We start from the raw sequence: 19,113 nt of genomic DNA on the forward strand, positions 1-19,113 counted from the left end.
AAAAAGAGGAAGAAGTGGATTTGAGGACACAACAACGACAACAACAAAAAGGCACCACCACTCCCCACCACCCTCCAAAACAAAAGCATCAATCATTTTCCAGTGTAATAAAAACATCTAGACAATGCTTAGAGGAGGCTGGGTTGACATTTAAGCACTATTCTGGTTAAAACCCTGGTTTTTAAAAAAAAAATACCTTATGCTTACGACAAACAAAACAGAGCACATATCTCAGATTAAAACAAAATCAGGTATGTTGGGCTTGAAACACATCATTTCTACGTGCCCTGTTAACATCTCTCGAATTTACTGCAAAAGCAAAAGGCAGACCATTGCCAGTCAACACAGGCAGTCCCAATATCCATTATCGAAGAGAAGTTCCTATTTGTTTTTAAAAGGAACAGAAAAAAAAAGATATATGAAACCTGGGATAAACTGAATTATTTGCAGCAGTGCACTGTAAATATCTTAAATATTGAGCATACTCCTCCCCTTATTAATACATATTCCCCCTATATTTTACGCAGTGCAGTTTAACAGGCACATTCCAATAAGTGGCCATTCCAGCTCATAGGTTAGTCATTTGTATGCTGTTCACTCTGGGGAGGGTAAGTGCTAAGCAAGCAAATGGCATGTATTGCTGATAGTGACCCAAAGACATGTGTAAGCACTGTATGTGTTTTAAAGGAGTGTTGCTAATGGTCATCTTGAAAAGGACCCACTAGATGGGATGAATCCTTGCTATTCCTAGGACTGAATTTCCCAGAAGCACATTTTGTGTGCACTCAGTTACTTCTTTACATATTTCAGCATTTCCATAAACATGTAAACAAATACCCAAAACTTCTGTCCTTGCCTGTACTCCCTGTTTTCAACTAGGAACAAACATCAGCAGAGTGGTTGGGTTCAGGTGGAAAAGCTCACGGCTATCCATTGCTTTAAGAACTGCTTTCTAATAAGAGCACTTTACAATGCTTGTAATCTAGCAGCTGTCAAAGACAGGTTTATTTTAGTAGGCTCCTGTTCTCAGTTTTCTCCTCTGATTACCTTGTACCCTCATAACCTTATGGCATCTTGCCACAATTACAGAGTCAGCATTTCTGTAAATAAAGGAAAACAGGGAAAAACAGAATAAATCACTTGAAATTTAAAAGGTCTGCTGTCTCATTCAGCGGCTTCAGAGAACACAGGAATTAACTTGCAACCATTTGTTTCTTGTCACAAATGTCGAGCTCAGCATTAATATGGTCATGATGCATCTTCTGTGAATAATAATCATTTGAAGTAAAAAATTACAGAAACCTGCCACGTCTCTGTTTACATGGAAGGAATGATAGATAGTTGGTCACAGTTTACATGCACTTACCCTAATTTCACTTTGCAGAATGAAAACTTTCCGAAATCAATTCAACTTTCAGAAGTCTCTAGCCTTAACACCACGCATACAATTAGGGGCCTCATTTGTTGTTTCTCAATGTATAAATTTCTGAACTTAATTTATTTCTGGCTTAATGGGTAATGGGTAATAACTAGGATTAACACCTCCATACATGCTGTTGATAAATAGATCTGTTTTCTTTGACACCACGATGTTTTTTTTTGACACACTAGTAAAGAGAGCAAGGAATGCAAGTTTTGAGTCCATTGGTGCACATAAGCATACTGAAATTGGTATTCAAGACAAACTACAAAGGAAGCACGTACCTTCTTCAGTATCTCTGTATTCAGCAGTGTGTAGATACTTATATCACAGGACTCTGCTTTGGCTAGTGAGCTTAAGTTGCAGCGTATAATTAAGCAGGACCTGCCTGGTCTTTCACAGTCCTACAGGAAATATGGAAAAAGCTGTTAGGCAAAGGAGGAAAAAATTCAGTGACAAACTGTGTGACAGCAAACACACCAGCTGACTAAGCTACAGAGTAAGCTCCTAGAATACAGCACTTCTGCACTGAAATAGCAGCAACTTTCAAGACCTGAAGGCAGCTAGATCAGAGACCTGCATGACAGCAAGACAAGTAAAATCAAGCCCTGTACAGAGCTACTGAGCCAGGTGAGTGCCCAAGGCTGGGAGGAGCAGGGCCAGTGCTGCACATCAGCCCACTGCATGGGTCATGCACAAAGCATGGTGCAGGGCCCTGCTGCCCCATATGCCTATGACAACGTGAGAGTGAGGACTCTGGTCACCAAGTTTGTGCTGCCATGTCACATAACTCCCTCCCCACTGTGCTTCCTGAAACTTCCTATTTCTGTTTAAAAATCACATATTTAAAATCATAGCATCCCAGACTGGTTTGTGTAGGAAGGGACCACAAAACTCGTCTTGTTCCAACTCCCTGCCATGGGCAGGGACACCTTCCACTAGAGCAGGTTGCTCCAAGCCCCATCCAGCCTGGCTTTGAACACTGCCAGGGATGGGGCAGCCACAGCTTCTCTGTCTAACCTGTGCCAAGCCCTCACTAAATAACTAAATCACTAAATATCTCCACAGCACATGATGAGTACCAAAAGGCACCAAACAGTTGCGCTGTGATGAACTATCTGCTTAAGTTCTTCTTGTTAAACCATGAAAAAACTTTTGTAAGGTATACTACACTGTATGTTCAAGTTTACCATAAGTGGACTTTCTTACCAGTACTTTTCTGCCAGACTTTGTGAAAAAAGCAAATATCGTGTGGAAAATATTTTCCTTCTCTTGAGGAACAATGCATGGGCTGGGGTTTCTGCGAAAAGAACAGCTTCCTTTGTCCTGACCAACCTGCAAGCACAATTATGAATCATAATTACTATCCTGAAATAAACTCCATGACACAAGAAGATGGGATTAGCCTGTCAATAAAAAAACCACATCTGATCTGGATGTCTGGACTTCCATTAATGTCCAAAAGAGAGAAATAAACACTTTGAGAGTCAAATAATCCTAAAGAAAATATCTAAAGTAAAACAGACAAACCATGCTCTGGAAGCACTTGTCTCTCTTGACTGGATAGGATATGACTGTATCCAAATCCAGCTCACATGTAGCTGTCTGTGTTCTACATGTGTGAAGATAATGACCGAGGAGAAAAATCTCAGGAAAATATATAAATCAGTGCATAGCATCTTAAGCCAGTAATGTTACTCCATTACCTTTTCTGTAACTATATTATTTGTTGCTTTGGCCAATTTGGCTGCTTCACAGCTTTTATCAGAACTAATGAGGTAAATGAAATCTTTGTGCAAATGCACAATCCTTAACATCAAAACTGTTCTTCTACCTTCAGTATAAATAGTACAAAAATAAACTTTTTGTATCATTAGCTTATTCTTCAGAAAAGCAGATGCTTGATACAAGTGAAACATCCCAAGCTTTGGCAAAATGATTTTCAGTCAAGATAACCTTGCACTAGAAATCCCTTCTCACTTTTTTGCAGTTTATAGATATTCACTGAAGAATATCTACTGGAATTTAATACAAATTAGTTCTGTCAATGAATTATGAGCAAACTCATCCTGCTGCTATCCTTAAAACATGTGAGAGTGAGGGAGAGATTTTCTGTCAAATCAACAACTGATAGTCCTACATAGGAACCCCCTCACATCCTCTACTCTGAGAGGATGAAAACTTGTACCTTATTCAAATCATAAATACTTGAAAGAGGGAGAATGAGTTGTTATAGATATGAAATTGCTGCATGCTCTGATTCTGCGTTAAGCAGTTTATAGCTGAGTTAACCAAAGTATTGCCAAAAAAGAAACAAAAAACAAAGGTCCATCTAGATTTTAAATGCTATTTTCCAGGTAAGAGATGTCTATGTCTTTTGGTACGATATACCTTTTCTGCTTCACTGGTCCACAAGTTCTTTACAATCTGTTCTTTGAAGTATGCATTCATAATCTATCTTTACAATATCTGTCCTTACATACCCAATGGATACAAGCACAGGTAGCTACCCACAATTTTCTCTCCTTGGGACCAACTGAAAATGAAGACTATGATATTCTCCATTTGTCCAGGTCACCTGGAATGAGTTTTATTATTTATTCTAGGTAAGAAATTAACAAAGCCCACTGAAATTATTTTCTTTGAACTTTCACATAGGAGTTAGATCCAGATGACCAGAAGGTTTATGTTAAATCAAGAACAGCAAAGAGTCAGATCTATTTAATACTTGGTCTCCTTGAAAGGTTGATTTACCAGACACTTGGACAGATGTCATTAGAGTCATGCAAGAGATACAGAAAAGAGAGTATGAGTTTCTGCACTATCCCAGCTTTTGGCATACTCTCTAAATAGACCTGCTGTACATCCTGTACAAATACAGTGTAAGAACAAACCAAAGCAGAAACATATCTCAAGACTAAAAGGAATCATCTGGCATGAAGCAACATAAATCTGGTCCTTTCTTCTCTAAATTACAATCTTTTCTTAAACTGAAGCTTGGCTACATCTCATCCTTTTTAAAACACTTTAGCGGAAACAGAGAAAGGCACCTTCAGAGGACCAAGTCTGAACTTGGAAATAGCCTTTCCTTGCTGCATAGATACTGACCTAGATGAAGATGTCCCTGCTCATTGCAGGGGGGCAGACTAGATGACCTTGAAGGTCCTTTCCAACCCAAACTGTTTTAAGATTCAATGAGGTGGCTCCTAAATTCAATGTCTTGGGCCATCTTAGAAGGGAGATGTGTGAGGACTGAGCACCTTCTGTTTCTGAACAGACCAGCAGGTCACCTAGAGCCTGTGTTAGCAGCCAAAGGGAGATGCCACTTCCTAGAAGACAGCAGGCACTACTATTTGGCCTGCAGAATTTGGGGGAATTTCACCAGGCAGGAATTAGGTCATATTCATCTGTGATCAATCAGCCCATGCTTACAGAACTAGGACAAAAGTAACAAAAAACTTTGAAATGGGTGGATCATGCTGAAGTAGAAGGAAATGCAGCCTTTACAAAGGCCTGGCCACAGCTGGCTTTGTTTTCTTGTTTATTTTGTTAGGATGATTGTCACACCATCTTTTATTTTTCTCAATTTTTACATGCATAAAGAGAAGGTTCAGTCAATCAGTCAGACAAAACGATGGTAACTTCTCATGAAGTTCACCTTTCAATGAAAAATTCACCTCTAGGAAATCAATCTGCTAAATAAAATCTTAGCACAAAGCTCCTGCTTACATTACACTGAGACTGAATTTATCTCTGTGACATTTAAAAATCACCGACTTGTAGAGTTTTAGCTGGACATCCCAAATCTAGGGGACCGAAAAATCACTACTCACCCATGGACATTCTCCTATCATATTTAACCCATGTGCATATACATGCAACATGTATAAACACAAAGAGACATAAGCCAAAGTATTTGTACTACACAGATTGTAAATAGCACCTTGCATAACAGGCCTCTAAAGGTCACTATAACTCTGCAAAGGGGAAGAGCATGACTAATCTATTATCATGCATAAAAGCAGAATATACCTTACGCTGCCTACCCTACCTGTAAATGGCCACATGTTTAGAGACAAGTTACTATCTTGCTCTGTTAATTTACTGGAAGTTGTTGTCACCTTAAATAGCTCATAAACATGCTTGAGTGATAATGATTAAATAGGACAGCCTATACAATGGGTTACTCTGCCAACTACTTGTCGTCAGCACAAACCACTAAGCTTCTCAGAGACAAGATGTAACCACTGGAGAAAGCTTGTGTATTACTTCATACTTTAAAAATGCTGTATCTGCAACAAGGAAGAAATTCACATAAGATGACTTCAGTGGACTCTGAATATTTGAAATGTCTTGCAGGGCAGGGGCAAACCCATAAAGTAGCAGTGATTTTTAATCATATCAGATTATATCACCCTCAAGAAAAAGTGGAAGGAGGACATATCAGAGTGAAACAGTTGGATGCAAAACCTATCATGTGCACTCCACACATATTACATACTAAAAAACCTGCAGGATATTTAATAGGGAGGTATGGGAATAGCATGTTGGATTTATTCTGTACCCAGGAAACATCCTCTCTGTAGGGATTTAGGAGAATCCTTGGGCTTGGCTTGGCACTCCAACAAGGTGGTACCATTGCAAAGGGGACAATAACCACACGTTCCCCTGAGAATAAGAGGATAACCCAGAGCTCTGGATGAAACACTTCTAATCCCAGCCAGCCATGGGTTTAGGGGTTTGAAATTTCTAGGAGAAATAATACATTTATTTCATACATTATATATAAATACAATTATATATATACACACAACACATTATATATGTATATATAAATACAATTATATATATACATATATACACATTATATATGAATAAAATTACATATATATATACATTATATATAAATACAGAATCTGCTGCCTCAACACATGCCTTTTCTACTATCAGCTGTCCCCACCTTCAGGGCACTTGGAACATTCTTTCTGCTCACCTACACCTACTCTCAGAAGGTGGCAATTTCGAGCAAGACTTTGCAGCCTTTAAGAAACTGTTAAGAAATGTTAGCAAATGTTTTAAGGGTTCAGGCCATAGTACCTGCAAAATAAACTACACAGGTGGACCAAAAGCCAGTGGTGCTTTCTGGACTTACCCTCAACCGTTTGACATGCATCAAAGGCAAGAACCTTTGTTTTTTCAGAGCCCTATTTACAGCACAAGATGTTAACCTGGGAGAGGGAAGTGAAACATAATTTCCAAACAGAGGACTGGGGAGGTCACCTTAGGAACAAGCACACGGAAGTGGAAATTAGCAGCTGGCATGAGGTAAAATATTTTCATGTGCATGAGGTAAAATATTTGCATGTGGTGCAAGGGGTGCCTTGCAAGAACGAGACTGAAAAACAAGAGGAAACTAGCTGTTGCTTCCAACAGAGCACTAAGTACAATCTCCCTGCTGCACTGCTATATACAAGAAGCCAAAGGCTAATCCCATATTTAATGATTTGCATTTTACATATAAACAGGTAAGCAAACATCTATCTCCAGCTCATTCCTTACAGATAACACTAGACACCCACAAATGCAAAACAATTCATTATGGTATTAAAACTTAAAGTTTCCAGGCTCTTCCAGTAAGCCTGATTCCTGTCTTCAGCTAAATCATCACCAGTTATTAGTGAGGGCTTGGGAGCCAGCAGAATTAAGATGACACAGAGCAAGTGTGAAGGTGGAATCCAGCTGTGAGTGCCTGTGATGGAACCAAACCCGTGCTTGATCATGGAAAAAGTGTGGGGGCAAGCTCAGGGAAGATGTCATGAGACACAAGATGTTTGGAACAGCAATTTTAGCTGCAGGAAACACGCTCGAGGTCTGAACACAGGTCAGTCATTTCACAAAATTGCTAGCATTGTTCAGCTCTGAAATGGATGCCTTTCTCTCAGCCCTGGGGCATGCTGGCTCCAAAGGACACTTCAGTTGTACTCGTCTTCAGATTGCTGCCAGATAGTTTTTACATATTTCCCCTTTCTTTTCTGTTTTATTTATGTACTCATGCCTGATCAGTGGTTCAGTTTGCAAACTGGATAATAAATAACAGATGCACTTTTGTTTGTCTTTGTTGCTAGCCATAGCCCATTCATCCTAATATTGGGGAAAAAATGTGTATGTGTGGCCTGATTCAAAGATACTGATTCACCCGTTAGTGGGTGAATAGACATGAACTGATAGGCATGGTTAATCTAACATGTCACACCAAGGGAAAAAGGGGTAGGTACTGACAAGAAATTCCAGACAAGGTCAGACTTTCAACAGTAGACAAATAAGTTATGTAAATATGTTATCCGAGTACTTGCTCCATATGCCAAAAATGTTTAATATTCACAGATAATGAAACATGTTTGAATCAGAGCAGTTTTGTTGATTCTGGCAATAAATTTAAGAGCCACTGAAACAACAGAAAAGAATGTTTGAAATTAACCCCTTTTACACAACCCTTGAAAGATTCTGACTACAATTAGCAATGCTGGTAAGGAAAATTAGTACTCCACAGTTCTAATAGGTAAACTTACATGGCCAGGAGGAGAAGTAAGATTTAAACAGCAGAGTGAAGTTGCTAAAGCATGAAATCAGCAGGGAGGGAACTCCACAGTAGCTCTGGCTTCTGCTTCTCCAGCGGAAAGAGCACCAGACCCATGTTTGGCATAAATCTGTGCTAACCTGATTGCAAGGCCTGCAGATGTTTTTTTCTGATGCACTTAACCCTGCTGTTTAATTAAATGACCTGTTAACTAGGACTGATCAGCTTTAATCCTGAAACATTTGCCTGGTCTCAGCCATGCCACCACTTTGCACATACTTGGCAGCAATCCCCAGGAGTACTACTCTCAAGAACTACAGCTGCCTACCAGATTAGTAAGAAAAGTAAAGATATTCTGATTTCAAGTTTCTGCCTTACAAGACAGCAGCTACTTTCCTAGATGGAGGGCACTGCCACATGTACACAGTGAGAAGAAAGACTGACCACTTGTATGATTTAACTGCGAGGTCCGCACAAGGATCAGGCGTACAGATGAATGAACACCACCTCACATGAAAACCAGTTTACCTCTGAACATTCATGCGTTCCTTATATATCAGCCCTTAACAGCTGAAATCCAAGAGAGAGTTGCTGACTGGTGCATTTCCTCTCCCTATGATGAACTGTGAAACACTTAACAAATGAGATCTCAAGGTATGTCTCTATATAAAAAAACCCTGAGATCACTTGGTCTTCAGTGCTCCTTCAGCTAGGTCCTACCTCCCTCAAACACATCCCCTTCTACAGCCTTTTCTATGGTGCGTAAAACACAAGCCCGTGTTGGTCAAAACAAGTAGAATACATAAGAAAATTTGTTCTAATCTGGTTTCACCTAAAAGTCCAAACTAAGAAGTCACAGAAAACCTCTTTCCATGTTAAGCAGTTTTGCTGTATCCTCAAGGCAATATCCATCAATGCATGACAGGATTATTTTGAAACACTGTAGTGCAGTGAACTCTGAGCAAGGCACAGCTTTTGTATAGTCATCCAGATGGCTCCTGTAAAGCAAGGGTGCCATGATTTTTTTCCACTTCGGATTCATTTTAAGGTCCCAGCTCAGGAAAGTCCATAATTTTATCGCCAAGCACCTTTTCCTGTGTAACAATGAAAACTTTAATGGCAACAAAGTTTCTCTTCACTGAAAAAGCTTCAATTTATCATGCTGACATTAGAAAGATGTTTACAAGAGCTCTTTATGAGCTGCTTTGGGGTCCTGCTTTCCATGTCTAGAGATGACTGTGCCATGCTGGACCACGGCATATGTTCCTGCCTCCCCTCAAAGCCATCCCAGGACTGGGTAGATGCACCAGTGTCACCTGCAAGTGACAGGGCTCCCGGGCAATGCATGGGGCTCAGTTGCTATCACCGAGATGCTTTAGACACCTTCAGCACCTCTAACTTCCTAAGCAAAATAACAATCATTTAAAGAAGCAATTCAAGTGAAAGTGGCAGCAGGTCAGCAAGTTTCTGTACAATATGCTCCCTGGAATGAATGATTTCCTCGAGCAATCTAGCTATGCCTTTAAATATGTTGTTGAAGTGTGCATGTGTGTATAACCATCACTGAAGTGGAGAGAGTACGTGGAGGGATGACTAATACAAAGTGCTAAAATGAATCTGGCTCTAAGTCCAAAATGGTCCTATGCAATCCTTGTATCAATGGTGGCAACCAGCAGCAGCATAAATTGCTACCAGGAAAAAATTCTGCTACCAGATACTATCAGCAAATATCATCTTCACATGCTGGGACTCTGGATACATGTTTTCAGAATCAAGACCTGAGTTTCAAAAGACAGAAATGAAACAGTATTGAACTGGTTGGCAACAAACAAGGGGTTTTCTATGTAATGATAATGACATACAGGTTTGCCTCTGTGCATGGAGGGGGCAATAATGAGCCTGACAATCTCAACATATACTTCAAGGAGTGTTCATGCACTACTAGCACTTTAGAGCGTCCTCCTCTGCTTATGCTTTTAAACATCAGCAGCGCAGTAGCTAAAGCATCTTATTCTTATGTTCAAGCATAACACCCTACAGATAACGAACAGAAATTACATTTAAGATTTTAAAACTGCAAGGATTTCTTTTTCATTATAGCAGTGAAGAAAAACCTTAAGCAGCCTGAGACTTTGCATGGAACAAGACAGCAAGCTTTAACTCTTCCACTTAACATCTTCCTTACAGACATTACTGTGCAAATGCTGGGGAGAAAAATTACATGAGTGCTACACAAAACTGGCCTTAAAAATGTAACCTGTCATCAGCCAGGAAAGACTTGTGGCTCTGGGACTGACTCCATTCTACTTCTCTCTGTTTCAACATTCACAGGAAGAGAATAATGCTTATTTCAACAGTTTTCATTATTGAACCTGACAGGCTTTTCTACAGTCCCATGCTCAGGCAGCTATTAACTTAAAAGGCAACTTGGAAAAGTTGTCTTCAACTCCTCCGTGCTGCTGATTTTGTTTCCAGTTCAGCTTTTCTTTATTTGTTTCTAACCTTACTGATACCCAGGTTTCATAAAAGCACAAAATAGGTCTCCCCATGCAGACAGAAGAAAAAGGAAGTGTGAATATGCCGAGTATAGTAATACAACTGGAAGACTTCTGTTTGTCCTTCCAACAGAAGGATTTTTCTTTTACTTCCTAACCAAAAAGTGATGGGAATGCTGGGCCAGCAACTAGGGGTTTCAGCTAACTAGCACACTCAAGGTTAAAGGGAGCAGGATTCACAAGACTGAGATTTAACCCATTTTTCACTCTCTGGAGATAGTTCTCAAAGCCTAAGCCTAGATGCCTAGGGAAACTCAGGGAGACTAAGATGGCTTTTGTATTGTCAGTGGAGACAATACAATACTGCCTAGAACCTCTCCAGAGTTGTTTTTATGCCTCTTTCCATTAATTACTAGTGTAAGAGGACACAGTAATTTAAAAATATTCTATTACTAGCAATTACTAAGCTAGCAATTACTACACTTAAATATAAACTCACGTGCATGGAGGGAGTTTCTCATCAGAAAATTGAAGACAGTATTTCTTTCATTCTCCTTCCTTCCTCCAAATGCCCTTTTATTTCATTGCCTAGGCTGCAGACTCTTTGAAGAGACTGACTTGCAACATGTGCATCTCTCTTTCTAACAAGATTCTTAGCAATGATGACATGCAGTTCTTTATATCCTCAGTACTGATTCACCTAAATGTGCTTGCTGGCCCGCACAATGCAATAGAAGTGATAGTTCTTTCCATAACACCACAGATGTATACGGGACTTGCTCTGGGTTAACATCATGTATCTTTGATTCTGGTGACAATTGTCTGACTGGCATCTAAACAGCTTGGCAGCCAAGCAGAGCTTGGTCGCTCCAGAGGAGGGGTGAGGATCATCTGCTTGCACTGCAGTTGGATTTCAGTTCAAACAGATAAACTTGGTTTCTAACTGTTAATCCCTTGTTCCTCATAATTGTGTTTACCTTTGCTGGAAATAAAACAAATAGGAAGACAACAATCAGATCCAGTTCCATAATGCCAGCATCAGAGCAATCCTGGACACATTGCTAATTTATCAACAGCTTCAGGAAATACCCTAGTTAATTCTGTAGGAACTCCCATTGTGAAAATCTTTTTGGATGCCCCGGAAAGCAGCTCCTTGGCTGGCAAGTCAAACAGCGCTTCCCTTGCCCTGCAAATTAGCTGGATACCCAAAGGAAATTACTAATCTTTCAGCTCAAAACTAACACGCACACAAGTATAATGAGCACTGTTTTCCTTTGTGGAAGAAGAGACAATCAACGACTTGAAGAGCCATTGTTTGGGTGAAGTTCTTCTGTGTCATCGCCTTTACCGTTCCTATCACAACACTTTTACAAACAAGCTATTTCATTTATTATGCTTTTAACCTCGCTTGAAACTTCTGCAAGAAAGCAAATACAAAAATACATTAAAAACCCCGAGTATTTATTTGTCTTTTCTGCCTTCACAATAATAATTTAGCACTGCAGAATTTGAGTGTCTACTCTGTAACATCAAATGCCCTTTATATATTAGCGGTTTGCTGGGGGAAGTGCTGCAGAAACTCCCAAGACCCCTTGAAGAGCATGAACATCTCCAAGGCAGAACTCCACATGTCAAAGCATCTCTGTGACCTGAATTTCTCTGGAAGAAAATCTTAAAGCAGTTTCTGCAATAAAGCCAAAAGCGTAGAGCAACAGGAACAGAGGAAGCATGAGGGCTGTCATTTCCTGTAAGAGCAGCAAGATAATAACTCCTATTAGCACCTCCCAGAGATACAGACCGTTCCAGTGGGCCATATGTGACATTACTTTTTGTGCCTGAAAGACTAGATCAGTCAACACAATATGAAGGAATTAGCTCCTGGCACTGTCTTGTTTGGCGTGTGCATATGAGAGAGACAAACTCCAGTGCTTTTACTATGCATTTTCATCTCCGTAAGTTTCACTGCTGTACTGTACATCAGAGAAGTGGCAAAAGAATTATTAGATTTAAGAAGCCATAACCATGATGTAATCAAATCCCAAATGCTGGATCAACAGTTTCAGTTACAGATAATGACCATTCCTAATCCTTTGTTTTAATGACAGCTATTCTGAAAGGTCTGGCAATGCTGACACCTCGAATGGCTGGATTATAGGTATAAAAGTGTAATTAATGACAAATACACCCACACTGTCTGGAAGGCTACTATCACCTTTATTGCAGTCTAGATTCTGGGAAGTTCAAAATAAGCAAAAGCTTGAATCATTTAATGACTATGCTTACAAAAAGCTCTTGTAAAACAGCTGTTCTAAACCATTTTCCAAAGTTCATTCCAACCTGCTGCTTTCAGGGTATTTGCTTGTTTGTGTGTTTACATATATTTGGTCTATAAAGAGATTAAAAGCTCCGTGATTTTAGTTCCCTTTTCAGTCAAAAACTCAGTGGGAGAGAGGCAGGAGGAAAGAGAGTAGGATGCCTTTCCTGTTACAACAGAGAGACTTGGGAGACATGGGTTCAGTGCCTGCCTCTGACACGAATTTCCTGTATGACCTCAGGCAAACCATTTGGTGTTTCTGTTATTTATCTGTAAAGCAGGGATAACAACTATCCCAGACAGGAGTTGCTTGAATAACATTTATTAATGTCAGGGGTGCTCAGAAAGTCACATACTAGATTTCTACTGACCACATAGCCAAATTTAGGGGTTGAAATGACCCAGGTTATGCCAGTGTATCATCAGACATCTCATAAAACCATACTTGCTTACTACCACTCTTAAGCCTGTAATGCAAATAGGTCTCACAACAGCAGCTTGACATTTCCACAAAGACAAACTACGAAGTAGAAGACAGACATCAAATAATGTGGGGGAAAATGCAACCTGTTGTTGGGGAAAAGGGATACAAACCTTGCAAGTATTTATTAGCTCAGTGCCCAGCACCACACCACACAGTTGGACCTCCTTCAAATAAGCCATCAGAGGTACAACAGCAACAAAAAAGAAGTTAACTGCAAGATTTAAGGTTTTTGCCTTGTTTTTCTGACAGCTACTCAATACCATACAGTCCATCACATCCTTACCATTGTAACTTAGGGTTCTGTGTAGAAATTATTACAAACTATGTCTGGAGATTTTGTCCTTGCCTACTTGGTGGGTAGTGTACACCTCAGCTAATTCAAGAGTGCAAAACTGGTGTCTTGTCGAACACAATTTGCACAGACTTCTGGAATAGTCAACACAGAGAAATAACAAATGCCCAGAAGGAATTTATCACTCCCTAAGGTAGACGGCCTGAGTTTTGAGACAAAATCTGTTAAGGAGATTCCTGCCTCTATCCTGCTGCTCTGAACACAGACAGCACACAGAGACCACAAAGGGACAAGGAAACAGGTCACAATCCTTTGACAGGCAATGTGCCAAAGGGAAGGTAATATAAAACTGGACTAAATAAAACATTAAAATGCAATGTCATGGGGAATGAGACATAGGATGAAGAATTAATTCAGTCTAGTTCGACAGTTACTCAGTCTATATCATACTTGTGCCTCATATAATATCCCAAACCTGTTTCTCAGTGATTCTATCTTTTATGCCTATCTGTAAGCCATATGTGTGTTTATCTCGTACTTTTCAACAGCACAAATCTTGGAAACCTGCTTAGAAAGGTCTTATTGGATCTATGTTTACACAGATTCAGTGACACAGCTACTTGCATATAAAGGATGATAATATTTTTGAGCCAAAAGGCTAGAAAAGTAGGTAATAAAGAAATAAAGTATAAATATATATATATAAGGTATAAATATTTAAATAAATAAATTATACTTTCTTCTTCAATAAAGAAAGTATATCACTTCTCTTCAAGTAGCCCAAAGAGCTGGTTCCATCTTACAAAGACAGATTACTCTGAATTTCAGCAACAGATTTACCCCAGTAGTGAGGTTTCCCTCTCTTGGCCACCACAGAATAAATGATGGGATTTTAGCGGTTTAACAAAAGCTTTGAAAGTAATAAATAAATATTAGAAATGAAACCTAAGAATGTGTCTCCTTTACCACAATTTGTTATTCCTTTGCAATTGACATGAAACCACCTTTTGAAATACATTGTGTTGAAAGAATAACTTTCTCCGTTACTTACATTTGTTAAAAGAACACTCAAAAGGAACAGATTATAACATTGACTATAGAAAAAAAATAGATATTGATACTGTATTCAGGCCTAGCTAGTGCTTTTGCTGATAACCACAGAATAAAATGGGGAATGCAAGTCATCTTAGTAATATATCCTGCTGATACTACATACACCATTTAATCAGAGAGGGCTGATTAAAACACAGTCCTCTTTGGAGGTGTGACTCAGTGAAGCATTCTCCACATTTACTTCAGGATTAGCCTGATCTAGATTTACACTGCACTGTAGGAAACCAGGAACACACAACTATCTGCTTGCCCTAGGTGAGGGACAGCAGTCAATAGCCAGGTTGGGCTCAGCTATTTACGATGACCTGGCCAGAGATACGAAGAACCTGTTCTTACCTAAAAAAGCAACTGATGTATCTAGTTCTGCTGGATTTCTTTTGTTTCAGACATCAGACGGCTCTCAGTGCCTCTCTGGACTCAGAACACACCGTAATGTACTCACCATCATCTGTTGAACATGAAATATTTCGGCTCCAGTGGCAGAGAGGCGGTTTGGAAATGAAATGTCAAGAAAAGCTCCAGGGAGAGTGCTTGGCCCAGCATTGTAAACCTGTAAGATAAAATAAAGTCTAAAAATTACACATATGACTGGATATAAATGGGAAACTCCTGTAGAACCAGAGCTGAGAGTATAACGTTGAAAAAAATCAAATACTATGCAATCTGTTCAATGTCTTCTTAGTAAGATATTTAGAATCCCTTCCAACTCAAACCATTCTGTGAGTCTGTGTAACACTTCTTTTGTAATTATTAGGATGAAGGCAAAGGTTTAGCTTATCTAAGAGTCTTTAAGCACAACTCATACATCAGTGAGAAGCAGTTTTGCAGGATAATTACCAGTCAACAATGCAAATAGAATGACACTTCTACCTGATATAAAAAGACACTGCTAGGACTCTGAGTGCTTTGCAATGCCATCAGTAAGACTGTGAGAAATGCTGCTGTCTCAGTTAACATTCTCATTTTCATCTAGTAACCACTGCATTAGATTCAGCATATGTTTTCCTTATGAAGCAGAAGCCAAAGTAATGATGATTGTGACTACCGGACTGTGGCTTTGCCAAGTTGCCAGGAAATGCATGTGAACAACTTCCATTCAAGCTCTGGGGTTTCCAGTTAAATGAAACTCTTAGTGGAAAACATTCACTTTCATTCAAAGTCCCACAAATTTTCAACAAAACCCCAATGAATTTCTAGTCGACTGCTGAATCGCGTCAAATGAAAATTCCAGAATCTATGGGGTTTTGCTGAAAAGAAATAATACCTGGAAAACTTTCAATGAAATTAAGTTTTCCTGTCTAGCTATATTTTTTTTTAATTAGGAAAATAGTTCCTGATTGCTTTTAACAATACATATATAACTGCATATAGTTAAAAAATATAGGCCCATTAGAATATTTATCAACACTGAGACAGTACTGTCAGAAGATGTAGCAATCGGTTGTTAATTGTGTAAAGTCCATATATTAAACACAACAGGTTTTCATTCTTCAAACCTTGTTTATATTTGAAGAAATGCCTGACTGATAAAGAGAATCAGCTCACAATGCCAAATCCTTGGAAAAACCCTGAGGCTCCAAGCAGGGGGAGAAATCCCACTACAATGGAGCATGATAAATGCTGCATGAAATACAAACATAATGCCTCATGTTAGACATTTTAAAAAACATGATTATCTCGCTGAGATCAGATATCAGAGCTAATGCAGAAAAGGCATAGATCTGTTTTAACATTGAACATGGTATAGATTTTCCCATTTAAAACCCACCATAGAGCTCCATATTTTTGTAAATCATCTCTTTTTCTTGGTTAAGAAACTATTACTTTTCTCCATCTGGAGAAGTTTAATAAATGGCAGGCAAATCATTAGAAACAATTAAGCAAGCAGTGATACAAACCATGCTTTGCCCATTATGAAACTCTACCCTTTCTCTTTGACACACACAGTTATGAGGTTTACCGCATTACTGGAGAGCAGATCTGTGACTTGTTACAGTTCAATTTTCTACTTCTATGTGGGAAAAAAAAAATTACTCAACTTGTAAGTGTGTTAATAATAACACAAGATAAGAGATGAAGCAGGACAAATGCAGGCTCTGCCAATATATAGATGCTGTCTCCTTTACCTGTTATCACATTGTTTTATTGAAAATATCGGTCTAGTTAAAGCACCAGAACATCTGTTCTTTATCTGGTTTTAACCAATAACTGCTTGGGGGGGGGGGGGGGAGAGGGGGAAGGGAAGACCTATAAACCCACAAGAATGAAATCAGAATCACAAGAATTAATAGCCTGGTTCACAAAAGCTTTAATGTCCTCAAATCCTGCTTTCACTCCTTCTCAGTAAATAGCTAAGGGCACTGCATGACAGTGGGGGCTTAATTGCTCTGGACCACAGTCTGTCCACGGAGGCAGACATGTGTTATTCATTATGAGCTGAGTGGCATTCATGCCTAGGAGAACAGAAAGGGGAAAAAAGGTGAAAGACTGTTATTCACAATAAATGATTTCCCCCCACCTCAGCATGATTTATCATTCCCTAGTTCCATCTAGCGGTCAAAAAGTGCTTGTAATAAATACAGTCACAGCAGCAAGACAAGTTCCTTTGGCCTGCATGACAAGGGTTTGTTATAACAAACCATCCATATACTTTGCCATATCAGGAGCTCATCTAACTGCCATGTGAAATGTAATCGATAGATAATACTTGAATAACATTGCAATGTCATGAGACATTTAATGAAACCTCCTCACACACTTGTCTTTTTGGTGTCCCAGTCTCTTCCCCATACTGTACTCTTACCAGCAATGCTATAAACATTTTCATACCAGGGGCATATAGCAAGTCTGAATCCCTGCATGTGCATATGTTTGTTCTCATGGATAAAAGCTGCCCACTCCTCAATGACCAGGCTACTAAAAATAATTACTCCCCCCTTTTAAACCTGCAAGTACATACAAGATGTGTCACTTGAGTAACCAGAGCTCTTTACTGAGAGCATGATGAAAGGTAAAAGAAAAACAAATGGATGTATCTTCATTCCTGGGGAAGTAAGATGCCTTACATACAATTCTTGGTATAATACATTCAGATAAAAAAACACACCATCTCTTCACACTGTACACATGGTAGTTAATCAACAATGCATTGGACAGTATACTGTGATTCAGAAACATGCCCCAAGGACCATACATCACTCAGAATAAAAGAGATACAAAACCAGAAAGAGCTGTCAAGCAGGAAAGTAATCAAAGTAATGATCAGTTTTACCTGCAGTGTGAAGTTGAGAGACTGGAAATGACATTCGTGGTTTTCCAACTGAACAAAGTTGGATGCTTCCACAGAATCACCATAGAAAAATGAAGTAGGGAAGACTTCTCTGAAAGATCAAGACACAAATTTAGTAAGCTGTGTTTGTCGCCAAAATTAAATATGTTTGTGGAAAGCTGAATTGCACCCCTTGCTTTCAGGTCTTGTGAAATTCTATGAGAGCATTTAACATCAGTTTATTATTTGTCATTTAATTTTCTCTTGACAACACTGGACTACACAAGCGGCATCTCAACTGACCCGGGTTAGCATCCCACCACCAAAGCAGACTTCTTTTGATTACTTTATCTCTTTTTCTCCTTTTCTATCATAGAACCTCTTCTCCAGGGCCCCTAAAATGGATGATTTCTGAGAGTCCAATAGCTTGTGCAATACAGGAAATCATTGCACTAACAAGTTAATCTGAAGAAACCGTTACTAATAGGAATACTTTCAGTTGAGTAGCCACTAAAGTAACATTCCAATTTTATCTACTATTTACATAGCATTGCAGGAAAAACCCACTTCATTAATTATCTGAGCTTCACTACCTTTATGATTAACAGATGGTTAAAGGGAAGAGTAGAGGGGGATAGAGGGGGATATTATTTTCTTTCAACTACAGTGGCACAGGCCAAGTCTCAACTACTCTTACCATCTTATCACAAAGTAAAAAGCAGTAGGGTTTTATCAGAAAAGACTTGGAGGCACAAACAGTACCTGGAAACCCTGAAGAAGATGACCAGGAGTGCTTTAAGCATCCTTTGTGCCTCCTTTTAATCTGGGGCTGCTGTACTGATTTGAAAAGGTCTTAGTTTCAGGACAAACCTTGGTGAGGGACTGCCTAAAATTCTGCTTCCTTCCCAGTTTGTCCTTTTGGGTCAGAGTTTTTTGCGACAGGATTTTAAGCCTGTTTAGGTACATTTCCTTTTTTCCTGCCTGCCTCCTATGCCAGAAATTGCTAGGGAAACAACAAGAGACAGATTTATTCCTCCCATTCACAGTGTTGTGCCAGAAGGCTCCTCCCAAACATGGTACAAGCCCTTCCAGGCTATTTATGAACAGGAATGAAGTTTGCTCTTGTAGACTGAAATGCAGGATAGCTAAT

The 19,113-nt window shown here is 39.3% G+C and overlaps 1 protein-coding gene across 1 annotated transcript in view; it reads right to left on the minus strand.

Annotated features, from left to right (window-relative positions):
• ITGA9 (integrin subunit alpha 9) overlaps positions 1–19,113 on the minus strand; it is a 214,367-nt gene that overhangs the window by 25,420 nt on the left and 169,834 nt on the right. The window contains exons 22-25 of the mRNA XM_061375024.1: positions 17,967–18,075; positions 15,138–15,245; positions 2,630–2,755; positions 1,705–1,824 (exon numbers count right to left, since the gene is read on the minus strand). Coding sequence (XP_061231008.1) covers positions 1,705–1,824; positions 2,630–2,755; positions 15,138–15,245; positions 17,967–18,075 — 463 coding nt within the window. The remainder of the gene's footprint in view (positions 1–1,704; positions 1,825–2,629; positions 2,756–15,137; positions 15,246–17,966; positions 18,076–19,113) is intronic.

This window comes from Neopsephotus bourkii, unplaced genomic scaffold, assembly GCF_033783945.1.
Source record: "Neopsephotus bourkii isolate Nb327-2 ecotype Australia unplaced genomic scaffold, CSIRO-AGI_Nbou_v1 NB_1655, whole genome shotgun sequence".
NCBI lineage: Eukaryota > Metazoa > Chordata > Aves > Psittaciformes > Psittacidae > Neopsephotus > Neopsephotus bourkii.